This window comes from Thalassophryne amazonica, chromosome 11 (genome assembly GCF_902500255.1).
Source record: "Thalassophryne amazonica chromosome 11, fThaAma1.1, whole genome shotgun sequence".
NCBI classification, from domain to species: Eukaryota; Metazoa; Chordata; class Actinopteri; order Batrachoidiformes; family Batrachoididae; genus Thalassophryne; species Thalassophryne amazonica.
The window spans coordinates 1,880,286-1,907,333 of NC_047113.1; the positions used below are offsets into that span (position 1 = coordinate 1,880,286).

Below are 27,048 nucleotides of genomic sequence, written 5' to 3' on the forward strand. Positions count from 1 at the left end.
TTTTCAGGGACGTCCCTGCTTATTTCAGCAAGACAATGCCAAGCCACATTCTGCACATGTTACAACAGCGTGGCTTCGTAGTAAAAGAGTGCGGGTACTAGACTGGCCTGCCTGCAGTCCAGACCTGTCGCCCATTGAAAATGAGTGGCGCATTATGAAGCGCAAAATACGACAACGGAGACCCCGGACTGTTGAACAACTGAAGTCGTACATCAAGCAAGAATGGGAAAGAATTCCACCTACAAAGCTTCAACAATTAGTGTCCTCAGTTCCCAAACTCTTATTGAGTGTTGTGAGAAGGAAAGGTGATGTAACACAGTGGGAAACATACCACTGTCCCAACTTTTTAGAAACATGTTGCAGGCATGCATTTCAAAATTGGCAGGTTTTGGCCCTAATCCGGCCCTGGGTCATCATGTTTTTTTCCCTGTCCTCATCTTTGACACTTCTTTGATCCTCGGTTTTGTTTTTCTATTTGTTACTTTGTAGTTTCTGTTTTGGTTTTCTGTTTATTATGCAGGCTCGGTTATCATACTTTCGTTTTGTCTCTCTTTTGTCTTACATCTAATAGGTGTTCTATTTTGTGGTAGTTTTTCTGGATGCATTTTCTTAGACACAGTCAACTTCATTTATCTATTTAATATTTTTTAATACACCACTGTCCAGAAGGTAAAGTATTACGTACCTCAGCAAAACAGAAGTGAGAAAATGAATAAACAGAAAGCAACAGGATTCTGTTCTTTCTCAACAGTACAGTTAATTGAGCAGGACCATCGAGAAAATATGACATAAAATAGATACAAGGTCTGTTAGAAAAGTATCTGACCTTTTTATTTTTTTCAAGAACCTGATTGATTTGAATCACATGTGCTTGCATGAATAAACCTTGAACCTTCGTGCACATGCGTGAATTTTTTCACACCTGTTGATTGCGTCATTTGCTTGTAAACAGCCTTTGTGTGAGGATGGTGAAGTCTCTCGTCGTTTTTTCTTTGCAAGGAAATGGCGGAACAACTGGAGCAGCGCCGCATCAAATTTTGCCAGAAACTGGGCGACAGCCAGGTGGAAACCATTTGGATTATTTTGGAATTGTAAATAAGTAGTACAAAAACAGTATATAAAGTGTAAGAACTGGTGTTTCTGTCGTCCTGCTCTGTCACTGTTTCAGAAACTCTGACATTCATTCCATAATTTATCTTCACATCCTCCTGTTATTCAAAATGCACTGATGGGGTGTGGGGGTGCACTGACAATGTGTAGCAAAGGTTTGGGGTGATGAATGAATTCCACACATTCATGGCATTTTGCAATCACTATTTTTCAACAAACCAAAATTATATGTTGGAAAAATTTGCTTCTCCTGAACAAAATGAGACAAGTCAGACTTATTTTATAATGTTGCAACTGTGAGTTACATGTAATACAATCACAATATTACTTCTGGGGTAAAACTTAGTCAAATGGGGAGTGCAGCCAGTGGACTGTGAGTGCTGATCCCAAGCCCAGGTAAATGAGAAGCACAGAAGCAGGAAGGATGTAGTACAACATATGTTTTGTCAAATCTTAGCCACATTGGGTGCCCAAGCCAGTGCATTCAGTGTGCCAGTCCCAAGCATGGATAAATGACCAGGATTGCATCAGGAAGGACTTCAGGGTTAAAATTTGCTAAATACTAGCATGAATAGCAGCAGTGCTTCTCTCTGTAGGTATCACCAGTCTCCTGTAGTGGCCTTTGTGTCCCCATGGTTGCTTACAGAAGATTTGAAGTATTATGTTTCTCCAAATCTATACCTCATCCCATCACAGTTACATCAAGTGATGGCTTGGACCAACAGATAACGCTGCTGTACTGCCATGTTTGGTCAGCTTTGAGCAGTTGTAGAAGGTTGGTCCTGCCAGAACACTGGACAGTCCTTGCTGCCAGGGTTGTGGTGGCTGATCCACATGCCTGCTACAGACCACTGAAGTTTGGTGAGACTGCAAAAGTTGAGAAACAACTGAGGATAAATAAGGGTGCAGGTGGGAGACAAGTATCATCCCAGCAGTCTGAAAGAAAGGACTTGTTTCCCATCTCTGGAAGATCACATGGATTGTAACAACTACACAGATATTACCCTGCTGTCTGCACTGGGCAGGTACTTGAAAAGATAATTCTCAACAGATTTCTGTCTTAGGTACCAAAGCTGTCTTGGTTTACACCCAAGAAGTTGACCATCAACTGCATCCTGGATCTGTGAGTACTCGGAATATTAGCAGTACTTATTTGCACCTGTTGATTTTCAAGAAGTGTTTGATTCCTTTGATTGGATCACTTTGTGGAATATCATGAGACTTTGTGGGAACTCCAAAAAGTTGCTAGAAACCGCAAACTATACACAGACACTGTGAGTATTATGCTGTGAGGGCAGAGTCTCAGTGAATTTAGAATTCCATCAAAGATGTGTACTGGCTCCTACTCATTGCAGTGCTTTCACGAACTGAGTGTCGGACGGGGTTGTGGGATCCACGAACGTGGATACTTGGTTGGTAAGGAAAGGTCTACTGACCTTGACTTCACTGATGAAAATCTGATCTTTGCTGAATCAGTGAATACCCTGACTGCAGAATGTGAGAAGCTCAGTAAGGAATTGGAATGTCAAGGTTTGTATTTGTCCTGGGTCAAGACTAAACTCCAGGCTTTCAATGATTTCCTGGGCTTGGCCACCAGAAACGTAGCTGTATGCTGTGAAAGTGTTGAATTTGTGGAGACATTCTCTTTTCTTCATATTGATAGTCTTGTCTCTGGGTTCTCGGCTTCTCTGACCATCAGTTTTGTCCAGTGTACAATCACTGAAACCAGGTCCTCATTTCTGGATGATGGACCCATGTATTCTCCAGTTCTCCAGGATGTCAGGATTGATATGTTGGGATGGTTTATGTATTATGTTTGTCTTTTATTTTCTGCTCAGTGTTTGTGTCACTGCTTTATCTTGTCTTTCCCCTTGGTGCTTGGTGTCAGGTGTTCCCTCTTGTTTTCCATGCCCAGCTCTGGATCTTTCGCTCACACCTGTCTCTCATCTCTTACTCATCATGGCATTTATTTAAGCCTCTCTTTTCTGTTTCATCTCCACCAGATCATTGGGCTTTACTGCCTTTGCTTCCAGCCTTCCTTCAGTGTCCTTGTCCTTTGTCTTGATTGTCCTGTTGCATTTTGTGAACTGTCTGCCTGCTTTTTGGACCTTGCCTTATGCCTGATGTTTTATTTAGTGTTGCTGTTTATTGACTGCCTTTCTTGTGTACTGAACCTTGCAAGCCTCCTCAGTAAAACCTGTTGAATGTCCAACATCTGCGTCTGAGCTTAGTATTTGTGTCTAGCCATTTCAGGTTACAGAACCTGTTACAGGTAATATCTGGAGCAAGTCTTCTCTCAAGTTTTGCTTCTATTTGAAGATTTTCAAGGTCACTCAATGGCAATGTTTTTCAGTTCAACGGAACTGAGTTAGAGTGAATAATGCCTTGGTTTATGTCACTGTGGAGGAATTTTGAGTCACTGTTCTTTGCTGAATGGCTTGAATCCATCTACACTGAAGGGTTTTTGGAGTTTGAGCTATCACAACATCTCACTAGGGTTGAAATTGGGACTTTTTACTCAGCCCGAACCTTTATTTTGCTTGTTGTTTGCCATTTAGAGGTGGACTTGTTGTACATCCCAGCCAAGCTTGAGCTTCAGGTAATAAACAGATGATTTGGGTTTCTTCTGCAGAACTTTCTGGTAGACAGAAGAATTCATGGTTCTGACAATGACAGAAAATTTCCTTGAAACGGAAAAGAATACTGTGAAACTGGGTTCTCTTCTCACCAGTCAGCTCCCAGATGGATTTTTGGTCAGCTGTCCACTGTCTTCACCACTGTTTCACTGACCGCCCCCCCCAACACACACACACACATCTATCATACAGGAAGTCAGTAGGTGAAAGGGTTGGAAAGGTTACGACATCACAGTTTTCCATCCAGCCCAATCTCACACCATTTCATGATGGCGTCACGAAAAGTAAATTAATCTACGGTTCATGACACCATCAAGAAAATGTGGCACTTTTCACGACGGGAGCACGAAATGCAGGATGGGAAGGGGTAGGGTTAGAAGTAGTAAAAAAAAAAAAAAAAAAAAAAAAACACGTCATGAAACTGACTCATTTTGTGACGGGAGCATGAAAAAAAAGCGTGAGACTGGGCTGTTTTCCATCATGTGGTTTTCTTCACCCCCTCTTGAATGAATGACTCATGTTTTAGTGTGTGGCTGCATCAATTTCTAAAAATTCCAGACTATGACTCAAAAGTAAAATCGTGTGTATTTACTCCCTGCAGCCGTAACACTCTTGGTCTGATGAAATACCGTGTGTTGCTAGGCAACTCTTGTCTGATGTCATCGTGTCTTTCGTGGAAGAATTCCTGTGATTTGACAGATGGCAATCCTGATGGTGTGTATTTTTCAGTGCGGGCATGTGTGCATAAATGTGTTGCTACCATGTGATTGGCGTACACACACAAAAATGACAGTTTTCACTCAGCATCATTTGGTGTGTGCTGGTGAGGATTCTGTCACTTACACTGCTGAGTTCCATTCATTCCCACAGCAACAACTCTACGTGCAGTATTGCTTGCATGACCTTTCTTTCCACGACCTTTTAAGTAAATATAAAAAAGGGGTGCTAACTACACAGCCCTGCCACCTGTTGCCTGAGTTGAACAACACTGTAGAGGTCTAGATATTATCATTCAATTTGATTGATCTGTGGCATTTGAGAGGAGCACCTCCAGGTTTGTGGAGATGCTGTTCTCCTGTTTCAGTCTGGGAGATGGGCATCATCCCCACAGACTAGAAGAAAGGACCCGAGGAAAGGGTGATCACCTAGATTCCAACAAGTATAGCGGTATTTCCTTGGTCTCTGTGCCAGAGAAGGGTCTTGCAAGCATTATTCTTCATAAGCTTCAGTACCAGTTACTGCTCAGTGACCGGAACAGTCTGAAGACACACCCTAGAAATCAACTGTTGACTGAGTCCTAGCTCTGCAAGTACTCACTGAATGCTGAGTATGAGCAGTGCTTCCTTACAGTCAATGTTGATTTTTGCAAAATGTTTGATAAAGTTGACTAGGCTTAGAATTTATGGGATCCCTAACAAGGCTAATAATTTTGTTCCCTGGTACTTTTTTGTGTGTGTGTGTGTGTGTGTGAAGTAATTTTGTTTCTGTGTGCAAAGCAGCCCAGTCTCACATTTTTTTTGTCCTCCCGTAATGAAATTAATCAAATTTTCATGACAGTTTTTTTTTAACTCACTATTACTAACCCTACTCCTACCTCCAACCCAAACCTTAACCATTGTTGTGTGGGCCGCCAGAAGAGGAGGTACTGCTGGCCCACCACCAGAGGGCGCCCTGCCTGAAGTGCGGGCTTCAGGCACGAGGGGGCGCTGCCGCCTTACAGGAACAGCCGAGGTGACAGCTGTCACTCATCAACTATGACAGCTGTCACCGATCATCTGCACTTCACCCCGGATAAAAGCAGGATGACACCTCCACCACGTCGCCGAGATATCGTACTTCTTGGAGGTAACTTTCTCTGCCTGCGTATTGTACTAATTGATTTCAAGAGCTACTTTGTTGCAGCTGTCTACCCAGAGGACCGGCGTGGGCCGCGACTGTTTCGTTCTACTTCCCACCAGATAAGTGGTACTCAGACGCTGCACGAGTGTGTGTTAGAGGTGGAGGTGGAATTCCCACCGTTGTTGTTACGGGGTGTACACACACCCAAACTTGACTGTCTTTGCTCTTCGCCAGCAGTACCAGATCCGACACGCTGAGACGGTGGCCACCTGGGGAATTCAGGACCTGGCGGCTCCAGTATTCTTCGGGTTCGGTGGCGGTGGAAATCGTGTGGTTCCGGTTCATCTCCAGACGGACGTCTCCTATCGTCGAACCTGCCCACATGACACCTTTATCCATTGACTTGTATGTATTCTATAATCTGCTGTGTGTGGTTGTGACATTCACAACAGTAAAGTGTTCAAATTTAACTCCCTCTATTGTCCGTTCATTTGCGCCCCCTGTTGTGAGTCCGTGTCACTACACTTTTCCAACAGGATATCTCGGCCAGCGTCATGGACTCCGAGGGGCGTCACCCAGCAATTAAACGACCAATGGGAGAGCAGGGAGCGCAGGCATCTGCAGGAGGCGTGATTGGTGAGCTGCAGCACATCCTCACTGCCTTTACGGCTCGGTTGGATCAGATGACCGAGCAAAACATCCTCCTGAACCGCAGGGTGGAGGCTCTCTCCACACAGGTGGCGGCGAGCGCTCAGGGCGCTGCGGCAGCTCCTCCTCTGCCGACCCTGTGCAGGATATGAACGTTCCAGTGGCCGTTCAACAACCCCTCCCACCATCCCCTGAAGCATACATAAGCCCCCCACAGCCGTACGGAGGTTGTATGGAGACGTGCGCGGACTTTCTCATGCAGTGTTCGCTCATGTTTGCACAACGTCCCGTCATGTACGCGTCTGATGCTAGTAAAGTAGCTTATGTAATTAATCTGCTTTGAGGAGAGGCACGTGCTTGGGCTACAGCGCTTTGGGAGCAAAATTCACGGCTCCTTCATACATACACTGGGTTTGTGAGGGAGTTCAAAACTGTGTTTGATCACCCTAACAGGGGAGAGACTGCTTCAACTGTGCTGCTGTCAATGAGACAGGGACGCCAGAGCGCAGCCACTTATGCAGTCGACTTCCGCATTGCAGCTGCGAGGTCCGGCTGGAATAACGCTGCGCTCCGCGCCGCCTTCGTAAACGGACTGTCGTCGGTCCTGAAGGAGCACCTGGTGGCCAAGGACGAACCGCGGGAATTAGATGGGCTTATCGACCTTGTTATACGGTTAGACAATCGGTTGGAGGAACGCCGTCGGGAACGAGATGAGGGGCGTGGCCGGGCACGCGCCGTCCCTCTTCCTTCCGGATCCGAAAAAGGTCCGCCCTTCCCACGCTCCATGGCCTCTACAGCCCGTGTGGCTACAGCTCCCCCTGCTGACGAAGCTATGGACACGAGCAGGGCCACATTCAGACCACCGACTAGACAGAGGAGGCTTCCCCGCGGGGCGTGTTTTGTTTGCGGCTCAATTGAGCACCAATTGAGAGACTGCCACGAACGGTTAAACACCAACACCTGCCCCTAGAAACCGGGCTTAGGGTGGGCCAAGAAATTCACGTGGGACACACACATATTTCCACACGGCTCCCAGTTACAATCCTTAGTGGGGATTTAACCCTTCAGGCCCCAGCACTGGTAGACACAGGGTCAGAAGGGAATCTCCTAGACAGCAGATGGGCCAGGGAGGTAGGGCTCCCTCTGGTGGCGCTTCCTTCGCCATTGCAGGTGCGAGCACTAGATGGCACCCTCCTCCCTTTAATCACACACAGGACACTACCAGTAACTCTGGTGGTGTCAGGGAATCATCGGGAGGAGATAGAGTTTTTTGTGACCCCCTCTACCTCCTGTGTGATTTTGGGGTCCCCATGGATGCTAAAACACAATCCCCGGATTGATTGGCCGTCCGGGGTGGTGGTACAGTGGAGCGAGACCTGCCATCGGGTGTGTTTAGGATCCTCGGTCCCTCCCGGTTCCCAGGCTAAGGAGCAGGTCAAAGCCCCTCCCAATCTGTCGGCGGTGCCGGTTGAGTACCACGATCTTGCTGACGTTTTCAGCAAGGATCGGGCACTCACCCTTCCCCCGCACCGTCCGTACGATTGCGCCATCGATTTGATTCCAGGCGTGGAGTTCCCGTCCAGCAGGCTGTACAACCTCTCACGACCTGAGCGTGAATCGATGGAGACCTACATCCGGGACTCCTTAGCTGCCGGGCTGATCCGGAACTCCACCTCCCCGATGGGAGCAGGTTTCTTTTTTGTGGGCAAGAAAGATGGCGGTCTTCGTCCATGCATTGATTATCGGGGGCTGAACGAGATCACGGTTCGCAACCGATACCCGTTGCCTTTGTTGGATTCGGTGTTCACCCCCCTGCATGGAACCAAAATATTCACAAAGCTGGATCTTAGGAACGCATACCACCTAGTTCGGGTCCGGAAGGGAGACGAGTGGAAGACGGCATTCAACACCCCGTTAGGTCATTTTGAGTACCTGGTCATGCCGTTCGGCCTCACTAATGCCCCCGCGACGTTCCAAGCTTTGGTAAATGACGTCTTGCGGGACTTCCTGCACCGATTCGTCTTCGTGTATCTGGATGATATACTCATTTTTTCTCCGGACCCTGAGACTCATGTACGGCATGTACGTCAGGTCCTGCAGCGGTTGCTGGAGAACCGGCTGTTTGTGAAGGGCGAGAAGTGTGAGTTTCACCGCACCTCTTTGTCCTTCCTGGGGTTTATCATCTCCTCCAACTCCGTCGCCCGGATCCGGCCAAGGTCGCGGCGGTGAGAGACTGACCCCAACCTACGAGCCGGAGGAAGCTGCAACAGTTCCTCGGCTTCGCAAATTTTTACAGGAGGTTCATTAAGGGGTATAGTCAGGTAGTTAGCCCCCTGACAGCCCTGACCTCACCAAAAGTTCCCTTCACCTGGTCGGATCGGTGCGATGCCACGTTCAGGGAGTTGAAACAGCGCTTCTCGACTGCACCCGTCTTGGTGCAGCCCGATCCCAGTCGCCAGTTTGTGGTTGAAGTGGATGCCTCTGACTCAGGGATAGGAGCCGTGCTATCCCAGAGCGGAGAGACCGATAAGGTTCTTCACCCGTGTGCCTATTTCTCCCGCAGGTTGACCCCAGCAGAGCGGAACTATGATGTGGGCAATCGAGAACTCCTAGCGGTGAAAAAGGCTCTTGAGGAGTGGAGACACCTGCTGGAGGGAGCGTCAGTGCCTTTCATGGTTTTTACTGACCACCGGAACCTGGAGTATATCAGGACCGCCAGGCGACTGAACCCCAGGCAAACCCGCTGGTCACTGTTCTTCGGCCGTTTTTACTTCCGGATCACCTACTGCCCCGGGACCAAAAACCAGAGGTCGGATGCCTTGTCCCGGGTGCATGAACACGAAGTCAAGACCGAGCTGTCGGATCCACCGGAACCCATCGTACCGGAGTCCACTATCGTGGCCATCCTTACCTGGGACGTGGAGAAGACCATCCGGGAGGCCCTGGCACGGAGCCCGGATCCCGGAACAGGGCCGAAGAATAGACTATACGTCCCACCAGAAGCCAGGGCTGCCGTCCTGGACTTCTGTCATGGGTCCAAGCTCTTCTGCCACCCAGGGGTGCGTAGGACCGCGGCAGTGGTCCGGCAGCGCTTCTGGTGGGCGTCCCTGGAGGCTGACGTCCGGGCTTACATCCAGGCCTGCACCACCTGCGCCAGGGGCAAGGCGGACCACCAAAAGGCACAGGGACTCCTTCAGCCGCTTCCTGTGCCTCATCGCCCCTGGTCCCACATCGGTCTGGATTTCGTCACGGGCCTCCCGCCGTCCCAGTGGCACACCACCATCCTCACGATAGTGGACCAGTTCTCCAAGGCGGCCCACTTTGTGGCCCTCCCGAAGCTCCCGTCGGCCCAGGAGACAGCGGATCTCCTGGTCCACCATGTCATACGTCTGCATGGGATACCAACAGACATCGTCTCAGATCGTGGTCCCCAGTTTTCCTCGCAGGTTTGGAAGAGTTTCTGCCGGGAGCTGGGGGCCACCGTGAGCCTCTCGTCTGAGTATCACCCTCAGACCAACAGACAGGCTGAACGGGCTAATCAAGAGCTGGAGCAGGCCCTGCGATGTACTACATCTGCACACCCGACGGCTTGGAGTGAACACCTGGCCTGGATCGAGTATGCGCATAACAGCCAAGTGTCCTCTGCCACCGGCCTCTCCCCGTTCGAGGTGTGTCTGGGGTACCAGCCCCCTTTGTTTCCTGTGGTGGAGGGAGAGGTCGGTGTACCCTCGGTCCAGGCCCACCTGCGGAGATGCCGTCGTGTGTGGCGCACCGCCCGTTCGGCCTTGTTGAGGGCCCGGACGAGGGCAAAGTCCCATGCAGACCATCGACGGTCCCCAGCTCCCGCATATCAGCCCGGGCAGGAGGTATGGCTATCCACACGGGACATACCTCTCCAGGTGGCTTCCCCCAAACTAAAGGACCGATACATAGGGCCCTTCTGGATCCTCAAGGTCCTCAGTCCCGCCGCAGTAAGGCTCCAACTCCCGGCCTCACTGCGTATCCATCCAGTCTTTCACGTGTCAAGGTTGAAACCATATCACACCTCACCCCTCTGTACACCCGGTCTGGCGCCGCCTCCTGCCCGTATCATCGACGGGGAGCCAGCTTGGACAGTACGCCGGCTCCTGGATGTCCGTCGAATGGGCCGGGGTTTCCAATATTTGGTGGACTGGGAGGGGTATGGACCCGAAGAACGCTCCTGGGTGAAGAGGAGCTTCATCCTGGACCCGGCCATCCTGGCCGATTTCTACCATCGCCACCCGGACAAGCCTGGTCGGGCACCAGGAGGCGCCCGTTGAGGGGGGGTCCTGTTGTGTGGGCCGCCAGAAGAGGAGGTACTGCTGGCCCACCACCAGAGGGCGCCCTGCCTGAAGTGCGGGCTTCAGGCACGAGGGGGCGCTGCCGCCTTACAGGAACAGCCGAGGTGACAGCTGTCACTCATCAACTATGACAGCTGTCACCGATCATCTGCACTTCACCCCGGATAAAAGCAGGATGACACCTCCACCACGTCGCCGAGATATCGTACTTCTTGGAGGTAACTTTCTCTGCCTGCGTATTGTACTAATTGATTTCAAGAGCTACTTTGTTGCAGCTGTCTACCCAGAGGACCGGCGTGGGCCGCGACTGTTTTGTTCTACGTCCCACCAGATAAGTGGTACTCAGACGCTGCATGAGTGTGTGTTAGAGGTGGAGGTGGAATTCCCACCGTTGTTGTTACGGGGTGTACACACACCCACACTTGACTGTCTTTGCTCTTCGCCAGCAGTACCAGATCCGACACGCTGAGACGGTGGCCACCTGGGGAATTTGGGACCTGGCGGCTCCAGTATTCTTCGGGTTCGGTGGCGGTGGAAATCGTGTGGTTCCGGTTCATCTCCAGACTGACGTCTCCTATCGTCGAGCCTGCCCACACGACACCTTTATCCATTGACTTGTATTTATTCTATAATCTGCTGTGTGTGGTTGTGACATTCACAACAGTAAAGTGTTCAAATTTAACTCCCTCTATTGTCCGTTCATTTGCGCCCCCTGTTGTGGGTCCGTGTCACTACACTTTCCCAACAACCATAACCTAACCCTACTCCTTCCCCCACCCTAACCATAACCACTCTGACCCACACTTCACGTTTAATTTTAAGCAGCAATCACAGAATGAATTAGAATGAATTTAAAAATGAAATGGTCTGGGATCCAATTAGATAACTGGAGCACCGTGCTCGTATAGCACAAACCTCCACCAAACACTAATTTCCAATTCCACAAATTTTTACCTTGAAAAAAACTTTCAAGGTCAAAGTCCCGTTAGAAGTGACTTTTCATAACCATATATCCAAAAAATATAGATCAAAAGAGCTTTTCAATGTTAAAAAGAATCAAATATCCGCTAAATCTACAATATGGATCATATTCAGATCAAACTTAGTGTTTTCATTGAGAGTTCCAGTTTCCATCATTGTCACAAATGAGAGTGACTGAGGCACTTTGAGATATAATGCAAAATGTACACCAAATGGTCTTTTCAATATTAAATTCAAATGTCCACAAAATCTACAGTCCAGATCAGATCCAGATCAAACTTTGTCAGGTGATAGTGAGCGACAGTCTGCACCGCACGTGATTGGGACACGTTTGATTAAGATATAATGTAAAATATATTAAATGGAGTTTTCAATGTTAAATTTAAATGGCTACAAAATCTGTAATGTGGCTCAGATCCAGATCAAACTTTGTCAGTCGATAAAGGATGCCATCCTACATACTCAAATATGAAAAATCTATTTTGGACAGTTAGAAATTTTAGAAAATTCATTCGTTAAAGATAGAGATTTTCCAAGATTTTTCCTGACTTTACCCTTTGACCTGTGATCATGAAAATTTAATCCCTTCCTGCCTAATGGGATATGAATCTTCACAAAAAATCTTCACAAAAAAAATTCATAACAATATATGCTGTTCAAAAGTGATGGCTCGGATTTACAGAGAGGAGACGACACACTTCACCTCAAAACTCAACTTTTTCAGAATTCGGATTTTGGAGCCTAAAGTGTGGTGATGCGGTGTTTGTGTGGATGCTGGTTTACTAAAGCTGTGGACATGGACGGGGGACATCTGACTCTGTTTTTAACAGACTGCCTGGACACAGAGATGGATTTGTTACACTGGAAAATGTCAGAATACATTATTTCCAGGAGTTAATGGACATTATTTTATGTGCCACAATGGAGCGAGGCAGAGCTGCAGTTAGCGATCTCACACACGTGCTTCTTTGATCGCATGGCATTTACATTTGGAAATTAATCCACAACATGACAGTGAGTGTGGCATGTTTCCTTTTGTGTTTTGTGGCTCGATTTCTTTTTCTTTCTTTTTTTTTTTCACTGTGAGAGAGTGTAAATTTTGAGCTGTGTATGTGTGCTGTGAAGCTCGCTGTGTGCATGTGTGTGTGTGTGCACGCACTGTGCAGGTGGCGAGATGCTCGTTTTCCCCAGCAGCAGATGTATTTTTTAGATTTTATTGATAACAACACTCATAATTAATCATGCAAAAAACTGATCCTGCAGCAGAGATTGTTATTGACAGGCTGACTCGTGGCTGCAGGTGCACAGAAACCTTCACACAGCTGCAGCTTTTACCATGACTACATCAAAATGAACAGTTATCACTTAAAAACGAGTCATCATAACACGACATCACACTTATGTCAACTTTGGAATTAACCTGTGCCTCTGTTCTTAAAGTTATCAGCTGCATTCCATTGAAGCACACACTGGGACACTTCTAGTTGTGATGTCACTTGTCGGAAACACCCAAGTACTCACGAGTACTTTGTTTTCGGACATCTCCATAGCTGTTTGTTGCAAATGGCATATACTTTGAAACCGGTCACAGAAGTGCACAAAGTAATCCCGGTGGATCATCGGATGGCCACTAACAGCTTAAATCTAAATTATGATTTTGGTGTGACATGTCCTTTAAAGGGATGACAACATATCTTGTGTAACACCTCTGTGACATACATAACAGAAATAACCTCTGCCCCTTCGGATCCTCTAATTTTACCTCAGATTTTAACCCCCCCCCCCCCCCCCCCACACACACACACACACACATCTTCTACATAACACATGATTAGATATGATTCGCTTATATTAATTGCAAACCACGTAATTAATTAGACACATTTTTTAATCACCTGGCAGCATTAGTATATTTCTTTCCCGGCAAATTGGATGAATCCCAGTGTATCTGTGGAACATGTTCTTTGGCAAATTGTAACCTCTTCTGCACATGTCTTTTATTTAACAGAGGGACTTTGCGGGGGATTCTTGCACATAAATTAGCTTCACACAGGCGTCTTCTAACTGTCACAGCACTTACAGGTAACTCCAGACTGTCTTTGATCATCCTGGAGCTGATCAATGGGTGAGCCTTTGCCATTCTGGTTATTCTTCTATCCATTTTGATGGTTGTTTTCCGTTTTCTTCCACACGTCTCTGTTTTTTTTGTCCATTTTAAAGCATTGGAGATCATTGTAGATGAACAGCCTATAATTTTTTGCACCTGTGTATAAGTTTTCCCCTCTCCAATCAACTTTTTAATCAAACTACGCTGTTCTTCTGAACAATGTCTTGAACGTCCCATTTTCCTCAGGCTTTCAAAGAGAAAAGCATGTTCAACAGGTGCTGGCTTCATCCTTAAATAGGGGACACCTGATTCACACCTGTTTGTTCCACAAAATAGACAAACTCACTGACTAAATGCCACACTACTATTAATGTGAACACCCCCTTTTCTACTTTTTTTTTTACTAATAGCCCAATTTCATAGCCTTAAGAGTGTGCATATCATGAATGCTTGGTCTTGTTGGATTTGTGAGAATCTACTGAATCTACTGGTACCTTGTTTCCCATGTAACAATAAGAAATATACTCAAAACCTGGATTAAACTTTTTAGTCTCTTTAATCTCCAACCTTCCTTTTCTCTCAAAAATTCTTGAAAGGGTAGTTGTAAAACAGCTAACTGATCATCTGCAGAGGAATGGTCTATTTGAAGAGTTTCAGTCAGGTTTTAGAATTCATCATAGTACAGAAACAGCATTAGTGAAGGTTACAAATTATCTTCTTATGGCCTCGGACAATGGACTCATCTCTGTGCTTGTTCTGTTAGACCTCAGTGCTGCTTTTGATACTGTTGACCATAAAATTTTATTACAGAGATTAGAGCATGCCATAGGTATTAAAGGCACTGCGCTGTGGTGGTTTGAATCATATTTGTCTAATAGATTACAATTTGTTCATGTAAATGGGGAATCTTCTTCACAGATTAAGGTTAATTATGGAGTTCCACAAGGTTCTGTGCTAGGACCAATTTTATTCACTTTATACATGTTTCCCTTAGGCAGTATTATTAGACAGCTTTGCTTAAATTTTCATTGTTACGCAGATGATACCCAGCTTTATCTATCCATGAAGCCAGAGGACACACACCAATTAGCTAAACTGCAGGATTGTCTTACAGACATAAAGACATGGATGACCTCTAATTTCCTGCTTTTAAACTCAGATAAAACTGAACTTATTGTACTTGGCCCCACAAATCTTAGAAACATGGTGTCTAACCAGATCCTTACTCTGGATGGCATTACCCTGACCTCTAGTAATACTGTGAGAAATCTTGGAGTCATTTTTGATCAGGATATGTCATTCAAAGCGCATATTAAACAAATATGTAGGACTGCTTTTTTGCATTTATGCAATATCTCTAAAATTAGAAAGGTCTTGTCTCAGAGTGATGCTGAAAAACTAATTCATGCATTATTTCCTCTAGGCTGGACTATTGTAATTCATTATTATCAGGTTGTCCTAAAAGTTCCCTAAAAAGCCTTCAGTTAATTCAAAATGCTGCAGCTAGAGTACTGACGGGGACTAGAAGGAGAGAGCATATCTCACCCATATTGGCCTCTCTTCATTGGCTTCCTGTTAATTCTAGAATAGAATTTAAAATTCTTCTTCTTACTTATAAGGTTTTGAATAATCAGGTCCCATCTTATCTTAGGGACCTCATAGTACCATATCACCCCAATATCAATCAATCAATCAACTTTTTTCTTGTATAGCGCCAAATCACAACAAACAGTTGCCCCAAGGCGCTCCACATTGCAAGGCAAGGCCATACAATAATTATGAAACAGTCTACGTCTAAAGCAACATAACCAAGGGATGGTCCAGGGTCACCCGATCCAGCCCTAACTATAAGCCTTAGCGAAAAGGAAAGTTTTAAGCCTAATCTTAAAAGTAGAGAGGGTATCTGTCTCCCTGATCTGAATTGGGAGCTGGTTCCACAGGAGAGGAGCCTGAAAGCTGAAGGCTCTGCCTCCCATTCTACTCTTACAAACCCTAGGAACTACAAGTAAGCCCGCAGTCTGAGAGCGAAGCGCTCTAATGGGGTAATATGGTACCAATAGAGCGCTTCGCTCTCAGACTGCAGGCTTACTTGTAGTTCCTAGGGTTTGTAAGAGTAGAATGGGAGGCAGAGCCTTCAGCTTTCAGGCTCCTCTCCTGTGGAACCAGCTCCCAATTCAGATCAGGGAGACAGACACCCTCTCTACTTTTAAGATTAGGCTTAAAACTTTCCTTTTTGCTAAAGCTTATAGTTAGGGCTGGATCAGGTGACCCTGAACCATCCCTTAGTTATGCTGCTATAGACGTAGACTGCTGGGGGGTTCCCATGATGCACTGAGTGTTTCTTTCTCTTTTGCTCTGTATGCACCACTCTGCATTTAATCATTAGTGATTGATCTCTGCTCCCCTCCACAGCATGTCTTTTTCCTGGTTCTCTCCCTCAGCCCCAACCAGTCCCAGCAGAAGACTGACCCTCCCTGAGCCTGGTTCTGCTGGAGGTTTCTTCCTGTTAAAAGGGAGTTTTTCCTTCCCACTGTAGCCAAGTGCTTGCTCACAGGGGGTCGTTTTGACCTTTAGGGTTTTACATAATTATTGTATGGCCTTGCCTTACAATATAAAGCGCCTTGGGGCAACTGTTTGTTGTGATTTGGCGCTATATAAAAAAAAATTGATTGATTGATTGATTGATAGTCACATAGCACTACTATTATTCTGAACACTACTGTACATGAGAGATGCAAGCCTAGATTTGATCTGTTTTTTTGTATAGATCCAGCATAGATTGTATGTTTGTATTTCTTGTTTCACTTTATGAAAGTGCTTTGTTTTGTTGTCACTGAGACTAAAGGGCCGTTCACACTGAATGTGGTGGCTCATCATTTTGATGCTTTTGCTTCTGTTGGATGCAGCAACATGTCTGGACGTGCAGAGGGGGTGGAGATTTCTACATCACTATTTGGCTTTTCAAGGGCTGTTGAACAACCCCAACAATCGCCATCATGGATTCACAACAGAAAAAAGCGAAACACTCAGTCTGCCATTCATAACCACAATATTAAGAGAAAAAAAAAAGAAGAAGGAGTGACAGACATCACCCTGCTGGGAAAAACTTTTTTCAGCGATTGTTTGGAGTGACGCCAGGCTGAGCTAAAGTGGCCGGTGTTCAGGCCAGATATATATATCATTCTTTTTTCTGTACATAAGCATGTGGAGACCATATTGTACATATGGTGACCAATGTTTAAAGCTGTCGTTTAACCGTCATCCAGCTTCGTTCCTGTATTTTTTCAAACTACTAAAAAATGTGAACAAATCCTGACGAGAACCTCAATTCGTCTATATTCTGTTTTGCTTTCTGTCATCCAACTTCGTCCAACCTCCCAAGTCTGACGTCTTGCACGACCACTGAGCATATCAATAACTAAAGACCCGACGAGCTGAACTTGACTCGTCCATTTGTGGGATGAAAAGCAATGCAGAAACAATAGTGGCAAGACCGTTTGATCAACTACTTTAACTATTTACACATGTTGCAGCGTCTCTGGCTGCAATGTGCATGTGCGTGCACATGTTGTAGTGAAGACAACAGCTGCAGGTGGCTGTTGGAGGGCACAGACTCACTGCAGAAATTGTCATAGCATCAAGGTCGCCGTTCACTTCGTTTTTCTTTTGTTTGTTTCGGTTTTGTTTCGGTCTTTCATGCACTTTGCACTCGCAGGCTTTTCGGTGATGGGAGAAGTGCCAGCTCATTCGTCCACTGTTTCTAGACAATTTGTGACTTTTGGACTTTTTTTCCTTTGCTCAGTGATCGCCGTGTGCCATGTGACTGGGCCTTAAATGACGATGTTTTTAATGCTTCAGTCAGGGGAGCTTTACAACATGTTACCAGGAACAGTGAAAACACACAAAACAATGTTTCTCTGACAACTAACTTTGAACTGTGCTGTGTCAGAAACGGAAAAAAGAAGAATCAAGACCTCCTCTCTGATTCACCTCAGCTCACACTCTGAACTCGCTGCTCTTTCCACTTGACACAGTGAAAAACCACACAGTGAATTCAATAACACACCGATAGTATTGACAAAGTCTTTTCATGCGGCTCACAGCCTGTTGGCCACCGTATTGATTTATGAAAGAAAAGGGGGGGGGGGGGGGGTGAATGACAGATGGCAGAGAGATATGAAGTAAGATGACAGAGCAAAAGAGAGTGAGCACAACGAGTGACACAACAAAGAGAAGATATAAATTCAGGGGAAGAGGAGAAGGACTTCACATGACGCCATCAGTGAAGGTCCACGTAATTTATGATTCAACATCACTGTGAAAAAAACACACAGCGACAAAACTCCACAACATGAGGTGTGTCCATGAAAAACAAAAATGTGTGTTGCTTGATGTAACGTTGATGACAGACTGAACAACAGAGGAAAGACAAAAGTGGTGGAAAGATGATGTCATTGTACTTAAAAATAAAAAAAAGTATAACAATTGACCTCTTTCTCTCTCCCTCTCTTCATCGCCTCCTCACTCTCAGGAGAGACACAAGTTCTTTGTTAGCAAACACAAAACAGCTGATAATCAGTGCAATCAGTGTGTGTGTGTGTGTGTGTGTGTGTGGGTGTGTGTGCGCTCAAGCAACATACCCGCAAAATCTCCTCAACACAGCTGGAGACGTTTGGTAGACTGACCTGCAGAGACACACACACACACACACACACACACACACACACACACACACACACACACACACACACACACACACACCACACACACACCACACACTTCATTGCTATTCATAGCATCATTATATTCTACATGGAACCGCAACAACCAAAAAGTTACACCCCACCAATGCTTCTACCATTTAAACTATTTTAAAATGCTCATATGTGGGTTTTAACACTCGAAAACTCAAATATATCTCACAAGGGTGACACAAAAAAATAATAATAATAATAAAAACATTTCTCTCCTCCAGGACATCTTGTGTCCCAAACATGAGTGTGATAATGAGTGGACTGGGGAATACTAAAAGCTGCAGAAATTACAGTTTGAAACATCAAAAAGCTGTAATTTGCCTGTGGTTTCACCTGGATTATTTTACCGCTGGACCATTTCATGGGAGCTATCTTAGATTAATTTAAAGGTATGGTGCCACTGGGGTTTTTTTTTTATTTTTATTTGTGATTTAAGTCATCAAAATAATTGTATAATTTGGCACCACTATATTTTATTCCTCAGCATTTAGATGAGGGATTCATAATATGATATTGCCAATATGATCAAAGTTCATGCTGTCTGGAAACAATTTAGAATTTCAACGCCTGAGGGGGAGAAATTCAAGGGATCAGATGCTATGACCAATATTTGGTAGATTTGGAAGTGATTTACAAGAAGTCTTATGGATGTTAACATAAGATAGGTCACAGATAATCTCAAAACCTCACACATGCGCACACATGCTTCCTCTTGTAGTTAACCTGCATGATGGCTATGGAGGAAAAGACAATATCAGTATGAATTCCTCCCAGATAAATATGTCCTCTTCATTAAATGAGCTGTAATTTGCAACATGTTACATGTAACCTACCAAATCTTCTCAGTTTGTGAAATTTGAAAGGCTCTATAGCTTTAAGGAGAAGAAGAGTGAGCTTTGGTCTATGAAAGTCAGACTGAATGTATTCATTCAACATGTTCATATTGACAGAGTGGATGCACATGCACATAGATCTGAAAAATTGTTTGTGAAAGAGGATGACCTGAAAAGTACGCACTTATACTGTCTGCAGATGTAACCCACACCACCTGGCTTTTACTCTTCCACTGGTGCGGGACGACAGTCACGAGAAACTGGTCTTGTTGAAAATGGTCAAAGTGGAAAACAAGGGTACAACACGAAAGCGGTCTGAGTGGAAACACATACACAGATTTCATACTTTGATCTGTCCCTGTGTGACATACCCACTCACTGGTAAAAGTGGCAATTTCACAGAAAAAAACACATTTGTATTTTTGTTTTTTGTTTACTTGTACTCAACAACCAGAAAAAATTGCTTCATGAGGGAAATAATATACCTGAGTCCATTAAAAAGTGTATCTTCTCTTGATGGTGCTTCAAAAGACATGGTGGCTTTAGTCACTTAGAAGTGGGAGTGTAAAGCCTGATTTATGCTTCTCCATCTCCACAGACTCCATAGTTACACAGAGCCCTCTGTGTCGCCGCGCAGCCTCTCCGAGCCTCTCTCTGTAGCCTGATGTGCACCTCCAAAACTGAAACTAAGGGCTGTGATTGGTCACTTTTACGGTTTCACTCCTTCATCTCCCATCAGATCTCAAGGTTTTTGCAGTGTGCACACTGATTACATTTTGATCATGGATCAACAGAGGAATGTCTGGAAAAAAAGTCTGCAAATATGACCCAATTTTACAACATGGAGTTGAAAAACTACAAAGACACTCAATTGGCCCGAAATTCATTTAGGGAAATTGCATATAATGTTGGTTTGGAGGTTGATGATTATTTCAAGAAGTGGAACTCATTGAGTGACAAATCAGTCCAGAAAAAGGAGAATAAAAACCAGGACCAGGACCGGCTGTGCACCCATCGTGCTGCCTCGTCCTGCACTTTGATCCTCCTACTATTCCGGCGGTAAATTGCACTATGACACACACCAAAGTAATGGAGAACTTTGAAAGGGTCACGCCTATGCCAATGTGATTACATGACCACAGAGTTACAGAGTAACATAGATGTAACAAATAATGCAGAGCTTTGGCCACAATTATGCCAAAACTCTTAGTGTGACACTATTAATGCTTGATACAGACGGACCCATTGGAACTTTCTTCACCAAGTCAACATTACACTGCAGACATATTTATAGCCTTAGGGATATTTAAAACCTTATTGATATTTAACTTTCGGTGTGTTTTACATAGGGCCGGGACAACTATTTGAAATTGGTGACTATGACTAGCTGCATCACGACCAGTCGACTAGTTGGCTAATTTAAATTTTCCTGCACCCCCATTACACACAGAGTCAGGCTACCCTTTAAGAAAATGGATACGAGTTCATTCGCTTGAATAGAAAGAATAAACACGAACAGGATCCAGCTCATTTTGTAGATAAACGCCTCAGTGTTAAGGTAAAAACAAAAAGCATGTCAGATATTGATTACATAATGCAGTGTTATTATATTTTATGGTGGATGTTCTCACTCATGTGATGACGATCTCATTATCTCTCATTCCTTCCTTCTGAAACAAATCATTAAAGGTGAGGAGGGAACGTACATGTTTGAATACTAACAGTGTTTAATAGTCTACAGTTGTAAAAAGGAAACTTTTGGAATCACTGAGAATCCCAGGATTTTGTAAGGGGTGGATTTATGAACAGTTGGCCGCACTTCCCTAAAGGGGTCTGTCCACCAGAAAATTTAGATTTTAAGTGCCATTTCCTGAATTTTGGTGCATATTTCACCACCATTTTTTTATCTATTAACTTGAACGTGTATGGTACAATCTTGAATGTGATGTTATGAGGCCCAACTAACAGAACACATTTGAAAATGTCTGGCTAAAATGTGAACAACCTTACTGCTACACTTTACTGATCTCGGGTACAAATGCATCGAGCTGAGTCACGTGTTGCTGAATCAGAGGTTCAGAAACAGCATTCAGCACGGACGCTTTGTGCTCTACTTGAATGTCCTTGTGCACATACAGGAGACGGAGCCCATTCAAGCAGTCCTGCTGCATCGCTGATCTTAGAACCAGTGTCACTAGTTTGATAGCAGTTTTTTGTGGTCCATTAAAAAAAAGGGGGGGAGTGCACCCCACAATCAAAAACACATTAAAGTCTGCTGCTTTCTCTGCCCTGACATCTGGAGTTGGACCTCGGGGGCCTGACTGTGGCCCCACTGCTCAGTGGTTGGATTGTGTCTCACAATTCGAACGGGTTAAATGCAGAGGACAAACTTATTGTCTGCACAATAACAATACTAAAGGCCCTTCTTTCCATCCTACCATCCATCTTTGAGGAGAAAACTCAATAACTTTGTGACGTATTTTAAGAAAATGACTGTTTAAGCTGAATTTGGATCATCACCAAACTTATCATCTCTGAATCAATGCTCATTTCTACACAAACCTTATCTGATATTTCTTCCTTTAAAGATACAGTAGTGTTCAGAATAATAGTAGTGCTATGTGACTAAAAAGATTAATCCAGGTTTTGAGTATATTTCTTATTGTTCCATGGGAAACAAGGTACCAGTAGATTCAGTAGATTCTCACAAATCCAACAAGACCAAGCATTCATGATATGCACACTCTTAAGGCTATGAATTGGGCTATTAGTAAAAAAAAAGTAGAAAAGGGGGTGTTCACAATAATAGTAGCATCTGCTGTTGACGCTACAAACTCAAAACTATTATGTTCAAACTGCTTTTTATCAATCCTGTGAATCACTAAACTAGTATTTAGTTGTATAACCACAGTTTTTCATGATTTCTTCACATCTGCGAGGCATTCATTTTGTGGTTTGGAACCAAGATTTTGTTGGTTTACTAGTGTGCTTGGCGTCATTGTCTTGTTGAAAACACCCATTTCAAGGGCATGTCCTCTTCAGCATAAGGCAACATGACCTCTTCAAGTATTTTGACATATCCAAACTGATCCATGATACCTGGTATGTGATATATAGGCCCAACACCATAGTAGGAGAAACATGCCCATATCATGATGCTTGCATCATCATGCTTCACTGTCTTCACTGTGAACTGTGGCTTGAATTCAGAGTTTGGGGTCATCTCACAAACTGTCTGCGGCCCTTGGACCCATCAGTCCACAAAATATTCCTCCATTTCTCTTTAGGCCAGTTGATGTGTTCTTTGGCAAATTGTAACCTCTTCTGCACATGTCTTTTATTTAACAGAGGGACTTTGCGGGGGATTCTTGGAAATAAATTAGCTTCACACAGGCGTCTTCTAACTGTCACAGCACTTACAGGTAACTCCAGACTGTCTTTGACAGTGATGCCGGTAACGCGTTACTTAGTAACGCATTACTCTAATCTGACCACTTTTTTTAGTAACGAGTAATCTAACGCGTTAATCTTTCCAAATCAGTAATCAGATTAAAGTTACTTCTCCATGTCACTGTGCGTTACTATTATTTTTTCATTGTGGGTCGATAGCAGCATTAAACTTGGTCCGTGGGCAGGAGGTCGGGGTTCGACTGAACTGCCCACTTTAAGCGAACTGTGAGCTTTTCATCCGCGTTTTTTTTGCAGCTGCTCGACTCGTCCTCACCTCTTAAAGCACGGTGATCAGCACACCTGCACTGAGCTTTACAAAGACATTTTTATACTGTTTTTTCTCCTTTATTTAGAATTGTGAGCTGAGCCACTCTGTATCTGGTCGTTAAAAACAGCTGATCCTCCGCGACGCATCAACAACTAACACTATTTTCCACTCAAATGCACCTAAACTCTCTTTCTGAGGACCACATGATGTGAAAATGCAATAAAACTTTCTTACCTGTAAATCTGGTCATGTTTTCTGCATAAATAATGTTATCCATTCTTTGTGCTCAAACGCCAAAGCAGGGGGCGAATCCAGATGGAATGGGGGCGTGGGGCAAGGATGTGCCCCCCACAAACCCCCTAGATTAAAGGTCCAGTTTTGAAGCCGTTTTTACTACAACTACTAATATTGCTTAAAATAATAATAATTCGACAAGAAAATGTTTATAGAGAATTTAAATGTTAGAAAACTGTTAGAATTTAATAGTTACATTTATAAAAAATGTAGGTTCGAAATTGCAAGTTTACTGTTACAGTGCTGTCAATAGTTAAATATGAGGTCAATAAAGAGGTCTTTATTTTACTTTTTATAAAACAAGTATTTATTTTCATTGAAGTCAAGAAAGGGTGACTATAAAGTGAGTTTTGGCAAAACAGGTATCATTGTCATGTTGAGGGTGGCAGAGGGTTGTTGTCGGCAGCTGGAAAAGTAACTAAAAAAGTAACTAGTAATCTAACTTAGTTACTTTACAATTGAGTAATCAGTAAAGTAACTAAGTTACTTTTTCAAGGAGTAATCAGTAATCAGTAATTGGATTACTTTTTCAAAGTAACTGCGGCAACACTGGTCTTTGATCATCCTGGAGCTGATCAATGGGTGAGCCTTTGCCATTCTGGTTTATTCTTCTATCCATTTGATGGTGTTTTCCATTTTCTTCCACGCATCTGTTTTTTTTTTTTTTTTTGTCCATTTTAAAGCATTGGAGATCATTGTAGATGAACAGCCTATAATTTTTTGCACCTGCGTATAAGTTTTCCCCCTCTCCAATCAACTTTTTAATCAAACTACGCTGTTCTTCTGAACAATGTCTTGACGTCCATTTTCCTCAGGCTTTCAAAGAGAAAAGCACTGTTCAACCGGTGCTGGGCTTCATCCTTAAATAGGGGACACCTGATTCACACCTGTTTGTTCCACAAAATTGACAAAACTCACTGACGGAATGCTACACTACTATTATTGTGAACACCCCCTTTTCTACTTTTTTTACTAGTAGCCCAATTTCATAGCCTTAAGAGTGTGCATATCATGAATGCTGGGTCTTGTTGGATTTGTGAGAATCTACTGAATCTACTGGTACCTTGTTTCCCATGTAAGAATAAGAAATATACTCAAAACCTGGATTCATCTTTTTAGTCACATAGCACCCCCACCCACCCACCCACACACACACACACACCAGTGATTGCTGGTGGTAATAATTGAGATTTTCAACTTTAACTAATGAGTTGTCCACTGAAATGTCAGTTCCACAATTTTTGTTAATTTCTTCGCTGCCACAATGATGCCAAAAGATGTCAGATTTTGCACAGTTCAGTGTAAAACAAGCCAGCAGGCAGCAATGGAAACATGATTTCAGGCTCCTTGACTCTGTCTATTCCGTCTCCATCCATCTATCAAAACATCTGTCTTTCTTTGGCGTTCTCCAAACACGCCTGTCCATCATAATTCCAATGGTGCATGGCCATAACGCAGTCAAGCTCAGTGTTTGCTTCCTGTTTGTAGGACGGACATCTAAACCATATGGAAAATACATTTTATTATCCAACACGCCACTTGGTCATCTGAAAGATAGTTTCCATTCCAAGCTCAGCGAATAGAAACTGGCTGTAATGAACTGCAATGGACATGTGGGGTACATGTGCATGTAAGAGTGCCACATCTACGCTCTAATCGATCGTCCCATTGAGAGACGGTAATGTCAAGGATGAGACAGAGGGGAATGCAAAAAGAGAAAAAAAAGATGAGTGAGAATGTTGCAAGTTTGAAGGAAAAGAGCAAAATTCAGAGAGAAAATAGATCCAAAGAAAAAGAGAGAGAGAGAGAGACAGAGAGACAGAGAGACAGAGACAGAGAGAGACGAGAGACGAGAGAGAGAGAGAGAGAGAGAGACAGAGAGAGAGAGACAGAGAGAGAGAGAGAGAGAGAGAGAGAGGAAGAGAGAGAGAGAGAGAGAGAGACAGAGAGAGAGAGAGAGAGAGACAGAGAGAGAGAGAGAGAGAGAGGAGGAGAGAGGAGAGACAGAGAGAGAGAGAGATTTTCTGGGGGAATAGATCTAAGGGCAATTAGTAAGGCAGACATTCTTTCTGTGTGAGATAGGTAGTCAGATAGATAGACATCTGTAAACAAGAACACACAACCACACACACGTGTGCCCTCAAAGTTAAAAATAAAATAAAACCATGTGGACAAAATAAATAAATAAAAATAACATTTTGGCATACTGATACCCAGTGTGTTGCCAAATCTTTCTGGGAGAAACACATTATTTTCTTCTATTTAATAATAGGTTTCCTTCTTGTAAATGTGACAAGTGGAAATAAATCTGAATTCTTAATCATTTGCATTATACTGTGTTCACGATAAGCATAATGTTCAAAGAATATTTTTTATCTATTTTTACAGTTTATATGTATTTCAGGTTAAACATGTACAAAATCTCATAGCTTCTCTGGTTCCTCGGCCTTTGAAATCAAGAGATGCATGAGAAGATCTTGTGGAGCCATCACATTCTTGACAGAGGTGTTTGGTGATGCTGATACCTTTGCAGTAGACTGAAGGTCCAAGTCTTTAGGAGCCTGGTGCGTCCCCTCTTACTGTACGGTTGTGACAGAGTGGAGGGCAGCTACAACATTTTGGCCATGTGGTGCACATCTCTGGGCATGACCTATTACATAAGTGCATCAGTGTTGAGGACCCTAGCTGATGGAAAGTGAAAGAAGATGTCCATGTTTCATCTGGCTGGCTCTTTTCAGATGGCTACTTTCAAAAGGAGGGGATGGATCGGTTGGTTGACTGGGTGGTTGCCACCCAGGACCCAAAGTGGTTCTTTAGTAGATGGAGTGATGCACAGTGCCAGTACATGCTCCCAGACCTGATCTGATACCTAAACCTGCCAAAAACATGGCAATATGGTGGCTTAGTGGTTGGCACTGTTGCCTCACAGCAAGGTCATGGGTTTGATTCCCATATGTGGCCTTTCTGTGTGGAGTTTCCATGTTCTCCCCATGTTTGTGTGGATTTCCTCCGAGTGCTCTGGTTTCCTCCCACATTAGGTTAGGTGGATTGGAAACTTTATAGTTGTCCAGGTCTCCCTTGCAAAAGAGATCTCAATCTCAATGGGACTAAAATAGTAAAAACAAACAAACAAACAAACAAACAAAAAAAACCAGTCCCTGACACGAGAGTAACAAAATCAAGATGAGAGCCAAAAAATACATTATGTACATTATATGAACCCAGTTATGTACCCAAACACATACTATTAGTCCTGCCACATACATCATGAATCAAATTTAACCAAACAAAAATATGAACACCAAAACATGTTTGACTAAAAAACAGGTAAACAAAACAAACAGTTTATTCCCACTAAGTTGTATTTTCACAGTTACATGGTGTACATACGAGGTCTGTCCATAAAGTATAGGTCCTTTTTATTTTTTTCAAAAACTATATGGATTTCATTCATATGTTTTTACGTCAGACATGCTTGAACCCTCGTGCGCATGCGTGAGTTTTTTCACACCTGTCGGTGACATCATTCGCCTGTGGGCACGCCTTGGGAAGGAGTGGTCCCACCCCCTCGTCAGATTTTCAGTGTCTGGAAATGGCGGAATGAAAAGGACTTTTTTTCCATCAGAATTTTTTCAGAAGCTGTTAGAGGACAAGTTGGGACATGTCTATCTCAGATTTCAATGCTTACCAGTCGAGTGAGTATAAGGGAAATTGTGGAGAGCTGGACATGTCCCAACTTGTCCTCTAACACTCCGAAACGGAGGTGTTCCTTTGTCTCGCTTCATCAGCGAATCGGTCATGACACA

The 27,048-nt window shown here is 44.2% G+C and overlaps 1 protein-coding gene across 1 annotated transcript in view; it reads right to left on the minus strand.

Annotated features, from left to right (window-relative positions):
• aff2 (AF4/FMR2 family, member 2) overlaps positions 1-27,048 on the minus strand; it is a 689,661-nt gene that overhangs the window by 386,245 nt on the left and 276,368 nt on the right. Inside the window, exon 4 of the mRNA XM_034181164.1 lies at positions 18,284-18,328. Within this exon, the coding sequence (XP_034037055.1) occupies positions 18,284-18,328 (45 nt within the window). The remainder of the gene's footprint in view (positions 1-18,283; positions 18,329-27,048) is intronic.